At 39.2% G+C, this 19,517-nt stretch overlaps 1 protein-coding gene across 1 annotated transcript in view; it reads left to right on the forward strand.

The window, feature by feature from the left end:
• Window positions 1–841: 841 nt before the first annotated feature.
• Window positions 842–19,517, forward strand: part of LOC129666449 (60S ribosomal protein L24-like) — a 26,402-nt gene continuing 7,726 nt past the window's right edge. The window contains 5 exon segments of the mRNA XM_055593554.1: window positions 842–875; window positions 2,303–2,372; window positions 7,189–7,285; window positions 8,525–8,745; window positions 8,747–8,901. Of these exon segments, the coding sequence (XP_055449529.1) occupies window positions 842–875; window positions 2,303–2,372; window positions 7,189–7,285; window positions 8,525–8,745; window positions 8,747–8,901 (577 nt within the window).

Raw genomic sequence — 19,517 nt, forward strand, 5'->3', positions numbered from 1 at the left:
GAGAGGAGAGGCAGAGAGAGGTCAAAATGTTAAGTTTACTCATTCAGGTAGATAACTATAGTATATTCATCAAATCCCAAAAATGGAAATAAGGCAGCAATTCATCATAAAAGCTTATATATAATCCCCAAATCCTATAATGCAGTTATTCTCTCACTGCCCAGAGTTCCCTGCAGAGAACCATAAATTAAATAGGATCTTTTTATGCATCGCTTTGTTATTTTTAAGTCTTTTATTTGATTTGTTCTTTAACCACTTCACATGTTACATAAAGCACATTCTGGTTGCTGTCCTACTCTCCCTGTCTTATCATCCTCCCATCCCTTTGTCCAGTGTTAGATACCATTATGACATTTTGAGCCAAGTGTATCCTTCTCTCCACCTCCCCACGCCTACCCTTGACCACACCTTTTATAACCTGTCTCCTTCTTAGTCTCTTTTCCTTTTCTGTGCACCAAGTGTCCTTTTATCCATTCCTTATCCTTCCTCATCACCTGCTATTACCCTCTTTTGGTCTCCTAATTTTCTAGGCTTTACCCACACTTACATCTGTTTGTATGACACATGTATTCCTACATAAACAGCTGACAATCTTTGATGCCTGCATGTACAAAGACATCATGGAGAATAGTAGACAGAATATGGAAGCCATGATCCTCTCTAGTAGCAAAATATAACAGTCCATGACGAGGAAATATGTGCAGTTGAAAGCTCAGAGATACTAAATGCTTATAATTTTACTTGTTTATTATGTTACAACCTTCTAAACGTCTGTTAAGCAGAGAGCCTACTCTTCTTAATTTTTAGTTCTTTCATGCAGTCCTAACTAACACATGTTGCAATGAACACACCAAATATGGAACAGTCGGTGACAGGTACTTAAAAGCCACAGTATCATGCATCAAATGTAATCACCAGCAAACAGTTCACCAGAATTTGTAGATTAGTTCTGTTTGTCAATCAGTCAAAATGTATTAGGGGTGTAATTTATTTGCTCTCCTCTATTCTTGAATAAAAACTAAAAGTCAGATGATATGTATGATTTTAAAATTTATTAAAATTAAAATATGTACAGAAAGTAATATATTGTTAATAAAATAGAAAATAGTAGACTTCAAGTATTTAGGTGAATTTTTATTCAATTATACATTTAACGAAGAAAATAATTAGTAACCCAACATATGAATGTACATAAGTTGCGCTTAGTAGACTTATTCAGAATTGGATGGTAACGAATACCCATAATAAATAATTTTTCTAAAGGAGAGCAGTGATTCTAGTTATAAGGCCTGTAAGCATGTGTATGCATGCACACAAGAGTTTATGTCCTAAGTCCTATGAGTGAGTGTGACATTATTAAATATTCAACATTGTTATTAATGATAAAGAAAAGAAATGGCAGCGGATTAGAAGGCAATGACATTACAGACACAACAAACAAAAATTTTTAAAGGAATTGAAGACCTCCTGATACTTGATTAACCAAATGATTTTCTATGGAAAATGAGAACCTTGGGTTTCTCAGGACATGGAAAGGGGAGGATGCAATCAACCAAAGCAGCTCATGCAGGTGGAAAAAGGTGAAAATTAGAATGAGCAAATGTGAACTGAGCATGCAACAGACAGCAACTGTATGACAGCAGTCTGGGGAAAGGCCAAGACCATGGAAACATAACACTAGGAGATCCACTTTAGAGTCTGGGAACAAGTCAAATCTTATTAAGGAGATTCTTCACTAAGAATTCAAAAGATTTCTAAAGACTTGTAAGGAACGGTTGAAAGCCTGAACAACTGGTGAGTCATTCTGATCAAAACCACAAGTAAAAGTCCAATAATTTGAGTCATCAGTCTTTATGTTTTCAGTTCAACAAGGTCTGCAGATACATACTTATCTACCTTTCCTTAGCCATCATGACACTATCACATCCAAACATTGTCCTTCTTCACATGCATGAAGCAAGAGATGCTTCAGTGCTGCCTCTCTCAAAACCACTTCCTCTTTCTTTCAGTCCATTCCCTAAATACTGAGGAGAGAGAGAGAGAGATCTTAAAATGCAAGCTGATACAGCCTGTTGCGCCTCAGAATGCACTGACTCCACCATGGATTTCAAGAGGGTTCCTTCAAGACAATTTTTTCCAGCTTGTCAAAAATTTGTCAGAAGCATTTTATTAGAACCTTTTATCACCATCTACCAGAAAAAAAAATAGCCATCAATAATACACAAATAGAGAGTATTGTTATGGTTTTGATGTGAAGTGTCCTCCATAGGTTCATGCATTTGAACACTTGTTCCCCTACTAGGGGCAAGTTTGAGAAGCTATGTGGAACCTTTGAGAAGTGGAGCCTTGATGAAGGAAGTTGACCAATGGAAGTGAGTCTTGAGCTTTTATACCCTTGTCCTAACTCCTATCTCCATGTTTTCTGCTCTGGGAAGACATAAGCAGATTTATAAAGACCCATCCATTCTTTCCTGCCAACACAAGGCCACCTGCTACCATAGGTCCCTGTCCACCACGATGGACTATATCCTCTCAAACTGTAAGCCAAATTAAATGCTTCCTCCCTAAATTATTTCTGCTGAGGCATTTGGTCCAGAGACGAGAAAAGTAACTAGTACAAATGCTTACACTATTAAGTAGCACTCTTAAACGTTGGGACTTTCCTTCACTGACACGTGTTCTAACACATGGGCAGCTTGCAGCAGCAGCCTTGAATATTGCTCCTTCATGAAGGCACTCAGGGTCCCAAGTTTAAGGCTGGAAACAGTAACATGCCTTGTGAGTCTCTGCAGTGTGCTTTTACATCTTCACTTAGCCTTTCATCTACCTCTTTCCCCTATACAGTCAGTATACACACCACATCCTCTAGAAAGCCTGTGTTGAGTATGGAATTATGGCCATATGAGTCATCTTGATACCAAATAGCATCCTGGTTTCCTATCCAGTGGCTCATAGGCAGAAGGAAGGCTCCAGGATAGGTGACCCCTGCCAGATTGTTCAAAGCAACATGGTTCTTGCCACAGGGATGTACATGTAGCAAACACTGAAGGCAGTTCTCTAATCTCCTAAGACTGTTATGTTTATGAAAGAGGGAAGATCTAGGCACAGGCTTCACACAGAAAGAGTTCTGAAGGCAACGCTATTGCTATGCTTATTATACAAGCCAAGGAATACAAATGACTACTAGAGGCATGAGAAAAATGCCTTCTTCACAGCTCTCAGTTTGAACCAGCCTGCCACAATCTTGATCTTGGACATCTATGTTCCAAACTTTGAGGCAACACACTTCTGTTGTTTAAGCCGGCCTGCCATTTGTAGTAATTGGCTACAGAAATGAGGGCAAACTAGTATAATTGCTTTGAATTTTATATCTGTGGTTTAACTGAAATATCTTATAGGATTTCTCCTGAGAACTCAATCTTGGCAATAGCTCCTTTATAAATTATAGAATTTATAAATTCTTGTATACTTTATAAAGGCTCCTTTATAAAGGGCGTGCTTTAAAGTTCCACTTTAAATGTTACCTACCAAGTCATCTTATGATGAATGAGATTTATCATAATCTCATGCTATGTGGATGTTTAAATTGTATTGCTATTCAAAAGGTAAGAAATGAAAATAATTTCCTGCCAGCTTCTATACATTACTCCCCTCTCCATCCTTTCATCCTTAAGAGATGATCCTTAAGTATTGGATTAAAAGTATTCAAGATAATGTTTCATGATATATGGCCAGACCAATGATGATGCACACTGTTGCCCATATTCAGGAGGCAGAGGCAAGTGGGTCTCTGTGTGTTCAAGGCCAGCCTGGTCTGCATAGAAAATTAAAGTCAAGCCAAGGATATATGGTAAGACTTTGGCTTAAGCAAGCAAAGAAAGAAAAGGGAATAAGAGAGTTCTTGACCCTGTATACTTACATTTGGCCAAGTTGAAACACTGCATATATAATGGATTAAGCAAAGACACAGTTGGTAACTAGGAAGGAGAGACAGTAAAAAAATCATGTTGTCTATGCGCTACATCTGTTTAGGGGTTTTCGGTCTTCTCCTTGAATGGTCCTTGGGGTTCACTCTCTGCAGGGCCCCAAGGGTCCAGTTTTTTTTGGCTCTGTTGTTCTCTTTTTGGAGCTCCTGTCCCCTTCAGGTCTTTCTATCTACCCCTTCTTTCATAAGATTCCCTGCACTCTGCCCAAAGTTTGGCTATGAGTCTCAGCCTCTGCTTTGATACCTTGATCAGTAGAGTCTTTCAGAGGCCCTCTGTGGTAGATGTAGCCCATAGACTCATTATCCAAGTGGGTTCCCTAGTAGACTTGGGAGGGGGCCACAGCCAGGATACAAAGTGAATAAATTGTAATAAATAATAATAATTAATAAAAATGCAAAAAAAGAAAAAAGTAATGTTGTCATCTATGTACTGATTGTATTGATCTTATGCCATAAAAGGGCTATAATTTAGACTCAATATCCAAGAGGGTTCCCTACTAATGGGAGAAGAGGCTGTCTCTGGCATGAACTCAGTGACAGGCTCTCTGGTCACCTCCCCCTGAAGGGTGCAGCCTTGCCAGGCCACAGAGGAAGACAATGCAACCAGTCCTGATGAGACCTGATAGGCTAGGGTCAAATAGAAGGGGAGGAGGACCTCCCCTATCAGTGGAAGAGGGAAGGGGGGTAGGGGAGAAGAAGGAGGGAGGGTGGGATTGGGAGGAGACAAGGGAGGGGGCCACAGCTGGGATACAAATTGAATAAATTGTAATAAATGATAATGAAAAATAACAATAAAAGGCTATGATTATCAAATTTTATGATCCAATTTTTCTTATTATTTTATTAAGTTTGCAATTCTGTTAAATTGATCCTTTTGAAATGGCTGCTATTTTATATTTCAAAAACTGAAATTATCAGGTCTTTTTCTTGCTCTATCTAGTTATTTTAATATCCAGGACTTCCTAAAAATGCAAGATCATCCAATCATTGATTGAATAAAAGGGATCAGAATACTCCACCCACAGTTTGGACACTAGAGAAGTTTCAATGATCAGAGGGATGTTTTTGAAAGATTAACTGATTCATCATTATTTTAACTAGAAAAAATCAGCATGCTTGAAATCATCATATTTTCATTTTATTACTATGCTTTGTTTTCCAGATTCCTTGTGTACCTTGAATACCACTAAAATATATTTTAGTGATTTTAGTGTAATGAATATCACTAAAATATATTTCTCATGTTTTTTTTTTCTGTGTACAGAGATCAGAAAGGCAATGACTAAGAAATGTATCTTCCTATGATGCTCCTGTCCCCTCCAGGTCCTTCTATTCCCACTCTTCTGTAAGACTTTCTGCACTGTGCCCAGAGTTTGGCTTTGAGTCTTAGCATCCACTTTGATCCCCCTGCTGGATGGAGTCTTTCAGAGAACATCTATGGTAGGCTTTCTTCAACTGCTTCAGGTGTCTATTCTATTTTCCCTTCTGAATGAGAATTAAGCATCCTCCCTAGGATCCTCCTTGTTATTTAGCATCTTTGGGTCTGTGGATTTTATTATAGTTATCCCGTATTATATGGCAAATACCCACATATAAGTGAGTATAAACCATGCGTGTCTTTCTGATTCTGGGTTACCTCACTCAGGATGATCTTTTCTAGTTCTATCAATTTGCCTGCAAATTTCATTGGTTTCAATAGCTAAATAGGATTCCATTGTGAGGATGTACCACAATTTCTTTATTCATTCTTCAGTTGAGGGGAATCTAGGTTGTTTCCAGATTCTGGCTATTTGATCTTAGCCATTCTGATCAGTGTAAGATGGAATCTCAAAGTTGTTTTGATTTCCATTTCCCTGATGACTAAGGATGTTGAGCATTTCTTTAAATGTTTCTGCTCCAGTCAATATCCATGTGAGTTCCCTAGTGAGGGGAACAGGGGCTGTCTCCGACATGAACTCTATTGCGTTCTCTTTGGTCACTTCCCACTGGTCTATGTGTTGGAGGGGGATTGCCAGGCCACAGAAGAAGATAAAAGGAATCCTAATGAGACTTGATAGGCTGAGGTCAGATATGGGGGGAGGGCTCAGCCCCTCCCGCTTAGGGAGGGGGATACGAACCGATGTAAAGTGAATAAATTATAAAAAATAAATGAGGGATGGAGAGTGGGATTGGGAGGGAATGAGGGAGAGGGCTACAGTTGGGATACAAAGTAAATAAACTGTAATTAATATTAAAAGTAAAATTAAAGAAGGAAAAAAGAAAAATAATAATAAATTTAATTTAAAAAAAAGAAAGTCCAAAAGTTAAAAAAAAAAGAAGAAATCTATCTTCCTTTGACTTTCTTCAACTACCTTTTAACAATGTTTCTTATGAAAAGAAGAATACTATAAATTAATGTTTGAGGAAAAAAAACAGGCACAAACAGGCACAAACAAAAGGCACAAACAGATTTATAAGGAGTAGTCGAATATAAACAAGGCAACTTTTCTGTTCAGGTGAGTAATTCCATTAGAGGCTGGGAAACTTCTTACCACTCTCACCTCTGCCCACATAATTACCTCAACTGTGCAGAAATCTGCTGTTTATGGTCCAAACATCATCATTAAGCTAAAAACTGAACATTTAATTCTATCCTGGAAAATTCTAATTAAATCCATTTGGGGACATCCACGGAATCCCAGCACTGGTTCTTCCCCACAAAGATCAAGGCTAGCAGGGTGTCACACCAGAGAGGCCAGCTGCGAGCTCATTAGCAAGACTGATGAATGCAGCTCCTCAGTTGTTACCTATCTGTGCATCTCCAGGTGGACTAATGTTGTGTTCTGTTGCATCCTGGGATGCTGCTTGGGATCTGGAGGAGGTCCGCTCTCATTAAGAACAAGCTCATATAGTGCTTCAAACCCAGATGATCTGAAGAACTGAACTTTGAAGTGACGCCGGATCTGTTGAAGAGGAGGAGTGCGTTAGGCGATAATCAGGTTATAGATGGGGACAAACTGGGTGTTGGAGGTACAAACAGGAAATGTAACAGGAAATAGTTGCAGAATATTTTTTGTCACTTAAATTCTTAATCAGACTTCACTGCAGTGCTGCCAACTGATAAAATTAAGGATATTTACGTAATTATTTTAGAAGCTATCAGAGGAATTTCTATATTTGTTTATGAAAATACCTCACGCTCTTCAACATCTTTCCTCTGACAGGCCGGCAGCTATCATTTTGAAGGTTGAGCTATGCAATTTCAGCGAGTACAAGATCCACCCTGGACACAGGCGGCACTACACCAGGACCAACTGGAAGGTTTTCCAGTTTCTTTTTTTTTTTTCTTTACAAACATTTATTGTCTTTTATTATCTTCCTTAACCTCATCCCATGCATTTTCTTCTATGAATTTTCAGCTTTTGGGGAATAGATTTTTTTTTTAAGTAAGAAAGCCATTTTTACTGTATTAATCCTACCAATCGATGAACATGTGAAGTTTTTCCATCTCCTGACATCTTCTTCAATTTCTTTCTTTTTTTAATAATTATTATTATTATTAATTACACTTTATTCATTTTGTACCCCCCATAAGCCCCTCCCTTCTCCCCTCCTGATCCCACCCTTCCTCCCCTTTCTGCATGCATGTCCCTCCCCAAGTCCACTGATAGGGGAGGTTCTCCTTTCCTTTCTGATCTTAGACTATTAGTTCTCATCAGAAGTGGCTGCATTGTCATCTTCTGTGGCCTGGTAAGGCTGCTCCCCCCTCAGGGGGAGGTGATCAAAGAGCAGGCCAATCAGATTATGTCAGAGGCAGTCCCTCTTCCAATTACTATGTAACCCACTTGGAAACTGAACTGCCATGGGCTACATCTGTGCAGGGGTTCTAGGTTATTTCCATGAATAGTCCTTGGTTGGAGTATGATTTTCTGGGAAGTTCCCTGTGTTCAAATTTTCTTGTTCTGTTGCTCTCCTTGTGGAGTTCCTGTCTTCTTCAGCTCTTGCTATTTCCCGCTTCTTACATAAAATTCCATTCACTCTGCCTGACAGTTGGCCATCAGGCTCAGCATCTGCTTTGATAGTCTGCAGGGCAGAGGCTTTCAGAGGCCCTCTGTGGCAGGTTCCTAGGTTGTTTCCTGTTTTCTTCTTCTGGCTTTCAGAGGCCCTCTGTAGCAGGTTCATTTGCTCAACCATATTTGTAGCAGCTTTATTTGTAATAGCCAGAAGCTGGAAACAACCCAGATGCCCCTCAACTGAAGAATGGATGCAGAAATTGTGGTACATCTATACAATGGAATATTACTCAGCAATGAAAAATAAGGAAATCATGAAATTTGCAGGTAAATGGTGGGACCTGGAAAGGATCATCCTGAGTGAGTTGTCCCAGAAGCAAAAAGACACACACGGTATATACTCACTCATATAAACATACAACATAGGATAAACCCACTAAAATCGGTATATCTAAACAAACTAAGCAAAAGAGAGGACCCTAACTAAAATGCTCAATCCCTATCCTGAAAGGCAAAGAGGATGAACATCAGAAGAAGAAGAAAACAGGTTTTCCAGTTTCTTAATTCAAAATGCGAGTCCGCATTTCTTTCCAAAAGGAATCCTTGGCAGATAAACGGAAATGTCCTCTACAGAAAAAAACACAAGAATGGACAGTGGGAAGGAATTCAAAAGAAAAGAACCCGCCCCACAGTCAAATTCCAGCGGGACATCACTGGTGCATCTCTTGCTGATATAACGGCCAAGATGAATCAGAAACCAGAAGTTAGAAGCTCAGCAAGTGCAGGCTCTCAAGGCTGCCAAGGAAGCAAAAAAGGCTAGGCAGGCATCAAAGAAGACAGCAATGACTTCTGCCAAGGCCCCCACAAAGGCAGCACCTAAAGAAAAGATTGTGAAGCCAATGAAGGCCTCTGCTCCCCGAGTTGGTAGGAAACTAACTTGGTAGATCAGAGTTTAAAATAAAAATCTGTCTGTAAAAAGAAAAGAAAGAAAGAGAGAGAGAGGGGAAGGGAGGGGGAGAGAGGGAGGGAGGGAGGGAGGAAGGAAGGAAGGAAGGAAGGAAGGAAGGAAGGAAGGAAGGAAGGAAGGAAGGAAGGAAGATAGACAAGATCTCGCTGTACTCTTTGGGGTAAAAGATAACTTCCTAAAGATATGATAGCAGGAACTAGAAGAACAAGAATCATTATTCTTTTATAAATTGATAATGGTTGGAGAAAGTATCATGGGGAAAGAAAACAAAGACAGAAGATAACAATGTATTGTAAAAAGACTATGTGACTCCCATCCAAAGACCAGCCTCACCTAATACCAATCTATGCATTGTTCTCGTGGTTAATAGATATTCTTTATTGTCTCATCAGGCCTTCAAAGAGAAATCCTATACTTTATAAAATATTTTATGTTTTCATACTCTGATTTTCGTTTGTTTATACCCTTTTCGATTTGTTTGTTTCTGGTAGGAAAACCAACCAAAGGAATGCGCTCAACATTTGGCTGGGAAATCTAGTCTTCAGAGCAAGAAATGGCCGCAGAATATCTAACAAAAGAAAGAGTTAGACTCCAAACACTATTTTAAAGATAATTATTCCCCCCTTTCTCATGCACACACACACACACACACACACACGCACGCACATACACACGCACACATACACTCTACATGAAAATGTTCAAGATTAGAGATTTTCCGAAAGATAGAAGATGGATTTTTTAATCTGTATTTTATTATTTTTAATCATCAGTATGGGGGTGTTATGTGCATATAAATGCAGGTTCCCATGGAGGCCAGAGAGGTCACCACGTCTCCTTGAATTGGATTTATAAGCAGGTTTGTGTCTCTCCAAATAGGTACTCAGAGCTAAACTTAGATCTACAAGTGCAGCAAATGCTCTCACCACTACTTCAAGAAATAAAGGGGTTTTCTGTATTTATTCATTTTATATGTGTGAGTAGGTTGCCTGCATGTACATCTGCGGACTATGTGTGTGCTCAGTCTTTGGTGTCAGAGAGGGTATAGGATCCCCTGGAACTGGGTGCTGGGAATCAAATCCAGGACCTGCTCTGGAAGAACAATCAGTATTCTTAATCTCTGAGCCATCTCTTATACCCTATGCAATGGAGTTTTAAGTGCATTTTTTTTCCTGCACATTAAAAATGAAACTGGAAAAATAAAATAAAATAAATGAAACTGTATACAAGGGGCACTATAGCTGAGACTCTTAGTAGCAGGGCCCATGGAGACTGAAGAGGACACCCTCTAACTAGACAAGACTCCTAGTGGAGGGAGGAGAATACCAACCCGCCCACAAAAACTTCAATCCAAAATTTACCCCCACCTACAAGACCTGCAGGGACAAAGATAGAACAGCTAGAGCAGAGATTAAGGGAATGTCCAACCAATGCCGGGCCCAACCCATGACTTACTCCTTGGAAGAGAGCTATGCTTGCAGTCGGGAGCCTATCAGAGTTGTCCTCTGAGAGGCTCCAGCCAGCAACAGTTTGATACAGATGCTGAGACTCCCAACCCAACACTGGGCAAAGCATGGAGAGTCTAGTGGAAAAGTTGGGGTGGGGGGAAAAAGGACTTAGAGGTGACAAGAGCTCCACTTTCTTACCCAGCCACAGGGAAAGAGGATGACCTCAGTTCTCATGTGAATATACGAGCTGGGATGTGTGGGTAGTGGGGCTCCCTTATACTGAGGAATAGGGAAGGGTGGATAAGGGAGGGAGTATGGGACTGGGAGGGAAGGAGGAAGGGGGGGCTACAACCAGGATGTAAAGTGAACAAATAAATTAAAAATAAGAATTTTAAAGAAGAATGAAAGTGGAAGCCTGTAATCCCATTTGGGAAAGCAGAGGCAGGAGTATCTCTGTGAGTTTGAGGCCGGCCTGGTCTTCAAAGTAAAGTAAGTCCAAGACATCCAGGGCTACACAGAGAAACCCTGTCTTGAAACACAAACAAAAAAGAAAGTGGACAACAAATGTAACTGCCAGCACCTCTTTCAAGCTCTCACAACATCAATACACTGAAACAAGCTAAGGTTTTGCTTTCTTTGTCTCTTTTGCCCAGCTAATATTCTTTTGAACTAGGAAGTATTCTGGCCTTCAAATACTGTTAATGATATGTCTCTACAAGCTACTAAAAGCTGAAATACATGGGGTGGAGAGATGGCTCCAGGGGAAAATGATTTCCCTTGTAAACATGAAGACATGAGTTTCATACCCATCACCCACATATAAGCAGCCCAGCAGAGCACATGCTTGTAATCTAAGAACTGGGAAGCAAAAAGTCAAGCAGATCCCTGAGGTTTGTGCACCAATCCACCTTAGATGGCTTGGTGAGTTCCAGGCCAGTGAGAAATTTGATTTCAAAGCAAGAGAAAGAAAACAAAAAAAAGTGAATGCCATTTGAGGTTGCTCCGTTTATTCTTTAGTGTTCAAGCATGCCCACGCATACCCCTGTCCTCCTACTCTCTGCCTTTAGCAAAGTAGGAAAGTGGGCAGTCAGCCTACAAAGTCTGCACAGGAGAGAGTGTTTCTTGCTTCAGAAACAGTCATTGTGTAGCAGAGAAGGGCTGCTGGAAAGAATTTCTTCCTAAACCTCAAAACAATGTACAAGGTACATGGTGCTCTAAGGTACAATGTGCTCTAAGAACTCAGGGAACAATTAATATGAGGCATTTACATTTTAACCCTTTCATCACTGCCACCTCCTCTTCTTCTGCAATTCTCCCTCCATGGGGTCTGTGTCAGGGGGTCACACCTGTACGTGTTAAGGAATGCTTGACCAGATGAACAGTACAAAATGGCAGCAACCAACATTGAGGCACCTGGGCTCTGTTCAATGGTCTGCTGTTTGTGCAGTTAATCATTTCAGAACAACACTTCAAGGAAACCCAAAGCACAGAGATATTGGGCAAATTGCACAGGATCTGGTTTGTCACAAAGATGGAAATCCATCCTGAGTAGTTCAAATCCAGAGTTGACATTGCCTGTATTTTCTACCATGTTATATCTGAGTTCTGTTGCATAATATGAATGAAGCCATTCCTCTTGGCCTGGGATCCAGAGTCAATGCACTTGCCACTTTGAAGTGGAAGTTTCTGGGCTCAGTTCATCATGTGATATCTTGCTGCAAGCTGGCATGTGATGTTTCACCATAGGTTGGCTTGTGTGAGGGTATCTGATATTTTGTTCTCTTATGTGAGGGGCATGACTTTGGCCAACATCTGTGGGTGGACTTTGAGGGGAGTACATATACAGAGTAAGACATCACTCTTTGGATCGACATTGATGCACTGATCTTTGTGCTTCAACACTTGACTTCGCAGACAAAAATGTTCTGTAGAGCTTCTGTGGGCAATCCAACTGAGTCTTGTGACTTTTGCTGACTTTGTGTTGCTGCTTGGTGTTGGCCTTTGGCCTGGACTGCTAACAACTGAGTTTGGTAATCCCTTAAAGACCCATTGACCTTAATCAGCAAAAAGTAGATAAGAAAGGTCTACAGCCCTTTTCTCTATTAATCTCCTACCTAAGGATTTAGGGTTGGGGGTGGGGTGGAAGGGAGATAAAGGTGCTTAACAGCCCCAAATAAAGTAGGTTTGGTCAAAAAAACTAAGCCTACATAACTTAACTTGTTCTACTCCAAGTGTGTGAGCCATTCAGACCCTAGGTCTCTTTTTGTTCCCAACCTCAATGAACTCTGTTTGACTTTTCAAAGTCTACAATCTGAAAGAAACCTACAGATACATTTTATTGTAGTCATGTCCAAAAAGAAGGAAAATAAGAAAATATGTAACTACATTTTTTAAAATATTTTCCCTGTTTCATATGTTAGCAATGATTCATTGTAGAAAAATACTTTTGAGGGTGGTAGAGATGGCCTAGCACTTAAGAGTTCAGTTCCCAGGACATACCTGAGGCAGTACACAGCTGCCTATTATTCCAGCTCTAGAAAATCTGGTGGCTCTAGCTTCTGCAGAAACTTGTGCTCACCCCACAAAGATACATACACATTCATAACTAAAAATAATTAAAAGAAATAATAATAAATAAGACCAAATAATAATTAAAATAATAACTTTGAGACAAAACCTTGCTATGTAGCTAGGGAATTCCTTGGACTCTTGATTGCCTACTGGGTGCTTTTAGGCTGGAACTGTAAGAATTTGGTAAATAGAACCATTGAAAGCTACTCACACTGTTATATCATCATCTAGTCTCAGGTGCTACCTGATAAATTCATCTTCTAATTATACATTGTTTTACATTTGCATCTTGTCTGTACATGTAGTTTTGAATATGTGTTTCTAAGAAAAATTGGACTGTTGATTATAGCTGTGACATGGGAGGTTCTATTGGGAAGTTGCAAATACAAAACTGGATTATGAAGGAGAATCTAGTGTCCAGAAACACATAAGCATGACCAAAATTAAAGCACTTCAAATGAAAAGCTGCTGGGTAAAGGAAAACTTCTGTTACATAATATTTCTTGAAGTTAGTCTCTTCCATGGAGTTCTGAAGGGAATCCGGAACAGGAGTTAGCTGTGGTGGGATCATTTTAGACTTTCTGTTTGCTTTGGTGTTGCTGAAATTTAGAAGCAGTCATAAATAAATTCAATCACTATTTGTCTTCAATTTTCCCATTTTTATATATGTATCAATTTTTCCCCAATTCCAGAAGGCAGGAGAAAGAGCTAGCTAAAAAGATAAAAATCTGTGATACTAATATTCAAACCTAGTTTTCCTTATTATTGTTTTCACCACTGTTCCTAGTTTATGTGGTTTCCTAGAGTTGTTGCTGCAGAATATTGGTAAGCTCTCAAATGTCACATTGCTTGCCTCTCAGGTTTTTCTTACTTGACACTTTCCGAGGGTTGTAGCATGTCTGAATTCTGTATGGCATGCCATGTGAGACCAGAAAGCTGAGTGACTCGGGAAGCCAGCCTGGAGCAAGAGTGAAGTCTAGATGCACCCCAACCCCAAAAATCTTGTCCTGAGACTATCAGAAGTAAGACTGCTCCCTCCTTGCTCTGAGCCTGAGTATCCTGGCACATGTAGCCTGTACCACGCTGCCTCTGTGACTTTTGAAGTAGTGGTGTAGCCTGGTCTCCAGGTTTCAGGATTAAACCTCCTCCCTCTTTTATAAGGGCGTGTCCAGTTTATATTATAGCACCTAAAATTCCTCTTCATGCAAATGAAGCATCCCCAGCAACTTGACCCCAGCCACTGATTATACTTACTCTGAATACCTTTAACTACTCACTCCCTTAGGCTTATAAGGCCCTTATTTACCTAAGGAAAGAGAGATGTGTTGGTATAATGTTCTTGTGGAATGTATACAATTTTCCCTTGTTCATTCAAATGCTGATTTCTCTATCTCACTATCTGGTTTCAATCAGGACAGTGCATCACATTGTTTACACAAGTTTGTGTAAACATGCCACCATTTGTCCTCTATGTTGTCAATTAAACAACCAGCCAACGCTGAGCAATGGAGAATAGGGTGGGACATCCTGGTCCAGAGGGGAGGAGAAGGAAGCAAGTGGGGGAGACAGAGAGCAGAGATCAGCAGGAGAGGACTTAGAACTATGAGGAGAGATGAACCAGACCTAAGATATGACTAAAAGCAAGTATAATGTGGGAAATCTGAATGGGAGGAAACTATGTGAGCTTGGTGGTTTAGGATAGAGTACCTATGGCCCAACATTGTGCTCTAGGTTAATTAAGTAAATCCTACTCTCTCTGTGGTGATTTGGGTGTAGAGCTGGTTTAGGAATAATTGCTATATAACCAAAACATATATCAATAACAAATATTAATAATTAACAGCAGATATTTCACTGAAAACCATCTCAGAGAAGGCTGTTTCTTCCACACCCATCATTAATGAAGAACTTGCATGACCCCCCTGCCCAGCTAAGCTTCATTCCTTCTAGTCCAGCCCATTGTCTGGATACACTGGGCAAAAGCAGATTCTCTCTTAAAAACAGAACATAGCATTCACTCTGCAAAAGCAATTACTAAATGTTTGATGCATGAATGTAGGTCTTGTACCATCAAAAATAAATATTACCATTAATTTTTCAATGGAGTCTTTGGGGGAAAAAAAGGAGAAGGCATTGGTATAAAATAGGACAAAGAACTGCACTGTGTCCCATTAAAGAAGTGAGTAGTTCTATTTGAAGTGTTGGGGGAGAGTCAGGAGGTGAAATGCTTTTTTGTGGTTTATCAAGAAATTGTTTGGGATTCCTTGGTGCATCTTAAACTCCATCTCAGGTGGGAAGGAGGCAATCAATTCAGATTTGTAATTACCATTGTGTTCTCTCAATCTGCTTACAAATTTAACTTAATTGGGCTGACTTGTTCCTGAAAAAGTAACACACATTTCCTGTTAGCCACTGCCTTCTGATGCAGAGATAGAGAAAATACCTGCTTGCTTCTGAAAGATGAGCCTGGAGAATAACGATGCAATCAATGAGCTAAATATGGGAGCAAGGACAAAAAAAGATTACTACAACTCGTGTCTGCTGTTCTTTTACAAAATCATGAAGAGGAAGAAAAAAGTTCCAGCAAACCAATCAACAAATTTCCTACATCATTTATAGCCAACTATTTTTAGCAGTTCCCCTTTCTATAGCACAGCATGAGTTAGAGCATCAATTGTCTAGCTTCGACAAATAGACTGCTTTTCAGAAGAATGCATTTTGCTGTTCTAAAGCAACTATGCCTCTGAGTTAATTGCAAACTATATATAAACACATAGATGGAATTTTCAAACTTTATCGTACAAATAAGATTCCGAAATGAAGCTAGGGGATTTGGCAAGGCGGGGAATGGAGCTTTGTTTACAAGACAAAGAATAGAAATAGTCCTCATGCTCACACCCCCCATCTCTTGAGCACTTTGAGGTCTTTGTCTGTGTTCCAGAAAACAAATGTATCAAAATGTGTGATTAAACAGTCTTATGATTTCTCACACAACTTGTTTCTTGTTGCATATAAATAATTTTTATAAAACGTTCTGATGTTCTTTTAAGAAACTTGTTAACTCAAAAAAATTTTAAAGCTTTGTACTGTATATGACTATTTTCTCTGAGAGATATTAACATAAGTACAAGGCATATAAAGGTGATTAGAGGCTGTCTAACAATAAGACGTTGGATTTGTCTTTTGAAATTAAAAACAAATAACTCACATACACACGTAAAAAGCCATAGTAACAGTCAGAGTGTGAGAGATATTGTCTGGCATGCCCAGTATCAGGACTCTAAACAGGAATGCCTGGAAATAATTAAGATTCCCCAAGATCCACATCAACTTAAGATTTAACTGATACAAAATAAAGACTCATTGTAAGTCTTCTTTTAGCATCATAGATATGTATGTCTTTCAAATCTTTCCTTAAAAATCTCACATTCCCAAAGATTCTATTGAATTCAGGAACTTGAGCGTAAACTATGAAACAATTTCCCTGGTAGATGCAGACATAAAAAAAGAAAATGCTTAATAGAATATTTTCAAATCTAATTGAAGCATACATTAGGGTTATACAACATGACCAAGCTGGCTTCATCTCACAGATACAAGTTTAATTCAACACACATAAATCAATAAATGTAATATACTACATAAATAAATTAGGAGGGAGACGTCTCATCATCTTCTCAATAGATATAAAAACAGACTTGCACAAAGTTTAAACTTCATGATAAAAGCCTTGAGGAATCTGAAAATAGAAGGAACATATCTCAAAAATTTAAAAAAGCTTTTTATGACTATGATATAGCTAATGTTATGTGGCATTGAGAAAAAAACTGAAAGCATTTTTTTCTAAATTCAGGAATGAGACAGTGTCCAGTCTCATTCAGAATAGTACTTCTAGTCTTAGTGACAGAAATGAGACAAAGAAAGGGAACAGAACTATGAAAAAAAAAAAAAGGTACTAACTTCTGTTTAAAGACTCCACCAAAAAAAAGGCTCAGACACCTTATACCAGAGAAGTTGGAGAACACAACAGAATCAACACAAAGGTATGAGGAGCTGTAGTGCCCAGCTACCTTCTAAATGGCAGCTCTCAACCCACATCTCAGGAGCTTCTTTCTGTAGTGAACAAAGGTTACTGCTACAGAGATCCACAAGAAGCTGTAAGTGCAAAGAAGGAGTGACGATGGAGTGCTCCATCCAACCAGGACAGGTACCTCTATCATACTTCTTCCCCTGTCCTCTAGGATAATGTAACATTGCAGACATGGAGGAAGAAAACAGAAAGATTGTAAGAGCCAGAGACTGGAGAGGTGAATTAGTTACATTTCTGTTGCCTGGTAAAATATCATAATAAAAGGCAACTTACAGAAGAAAAATTTATTTTGGCATATGGTTCCACAGGGAGAGTTCACAAGGTCAGGGAAACCATGACAGGAGGTAGCCATAACAGATCACATCTTCAACTGCACACTGGGGAGGAATGGGTAATATTAAAAACAAAACAAAACAAAAACCTTTTAACAGAATTTTACAAGGGATTATATTATTTAATCCAACTGCCCCAAAGCATGTACTACTACAAACATACCATTGGCAAGCAATATCTATACTACTTACAATATTTATGACAGATATTGTTTGGTGTTCGTTGGTTTTGGCAAATGATTATCACCACACACATGCATTGTTCTCTGGTACAGGGCATGAAAGAGTATGTTCATAAAGAGTAAAGCCAAGAATTACCTTAGGTTTTAAAATCTTAGCTTGTCTGAGAGTGATGGTCAGCAGTCTCTACTGTTTACTCTTGGAAGGCAGAACAGTGAATCTATTCAGTTTTAGGGACTTCATGAACCTATTTTGAATTCCATCTTTTTTTTTAATGGAAAAAAAGAGTTTATTTGGGCTTACAGTTCTGAGGGATACAAGCACATCATTGGTTGAGTAACTTGTCAACAAGTGGCAAGAATGGTCAGAGAATCTGAGGGCTTGCGAACTTCAAACACAAAGCAGAGAGAAAACTAGGAATGGTGTGAGTATTTAAACTCTCAATGCATACCTCATTTGACATAGTTCTTGCAACAAGGTCAGAGCTTCTTTTTCCTTTTTATTAATTTATTTTTTATTAATTACAGTTTATTCACTTTGTATACCAGCTGAAGCCCCTTCCTTCGTCCCCTCCCAATCACACCCTCCCTCCCGCTTCTCTTCCCATGCCCCTCTCCCAGTCTACTGATAGTGGAGTTCCTCCTCCCCTTCCATCTGACCCTAGTTTATCTCAATCCTCATTCAGAAAGGCAAACAGGATGGACATCGGAAGAAGGAGAAAGCAGGGAACAGGACAGGAACCTACCACAGAAGGCTTCTGAAAGACTCTATCTACCCTTCAAGGTATCAAAGCAGATGCTGAGACTCATAGCCAAACTTTAGGCATAGTGCAAGAAATCTCATGAAAGACGGGAGAGATAGAAAGACCTGGAGGAGACAGGAGCTGCACAAGGAGAGCAACAGAACCAAAAAAATCTTTGCCCAGGGGGTCTGTTCTGAGACTGGTACTCCAACCAAGGGCCATGCATTGAGATAACCCAGAACCCCTGCACAGATGTAGCCCATGGCAGCTCAGTCTCCAAGTGGATTCCCTAATAATGGGAACAGGGGCTGTCTCTGACATTAACTCAGTGGCTGGCTCTTTGATCACCTTCCCCTGATGGGGGAAGAAGCCTTGCCAGACCACAGAGGAAGACAATGCAGCCAGTCCTGATGAGACCTGTTTCCTTCCATCTTATGGAGCTTTCCTGGAAGGTGAAATGTTTCAACCAAGAGATAAACTGATACCCAACATTAAGCCATCAAGGAAAAACAAATTAAAAGTACTTTAAGTTTCTTTCTCATCCCAATCAGAATGGCTATCACAAAAAATAAATGACAACTAATTCTGGCAAAGACATAAAGAGAGAGTAACCCTTATTTATTGAGGGAAACAAAAACTGGAGGAGACACTGTGGAAATCAATGTGGGTGTTTCTCAAAACCTAAGAGTATTATTATCAAATAATGCAGGTATACTAGTCCTGTCTATGTAACAGGAGGATTGCAGTCAAGAAACCACAGAGACGTTTGTATATCCATGTTTATTGCAGCACAGTTCACAATACCTAAGAAATGGAACCAGCACTGATGAATAGACATAATAACTGTAATTAATAAAAAAATAAATAAATTTTTAAAAAAGGAAAATATCTCTCCAGAAGTAAATATATAAAGAAAATATGGTATATACATATATATATATATATATATATATATATATATATATATATATATACATAGTAGACTTCCATTCCACTATAAAGAAGAATGTTACTGGGTTGATATGATGATATTTTATTGCATGCATACATAAAATGCTCAAAAATGTATTAAAAGAAAAGAGAATGCATTATATATTGTAGGTAACTGTCAAAGAATAAGTTTAACTTAAACAAGTAAGATAGTAAAATAAAAAAAGAAAAATTGTGTGTGTGTGTGTGTGTGTGTGTGTGTGTGTGTGTGTGTGTGTGT

Source organism: Psammomys obesus, unplaced genomic scaffold (genome assembly GCF_907164565.1).
Source record: "Psammomys obesus unplaced genomic scaffold, mPsaObe1.curated_primary_1811, whole genome shotgun sequence".
Taxonomy (NCBI): Eukaryota; Metazoa; Chordata; class Mammalia; order Rodentia; family Muridae; genus Psammomys; species Psammomys obesus.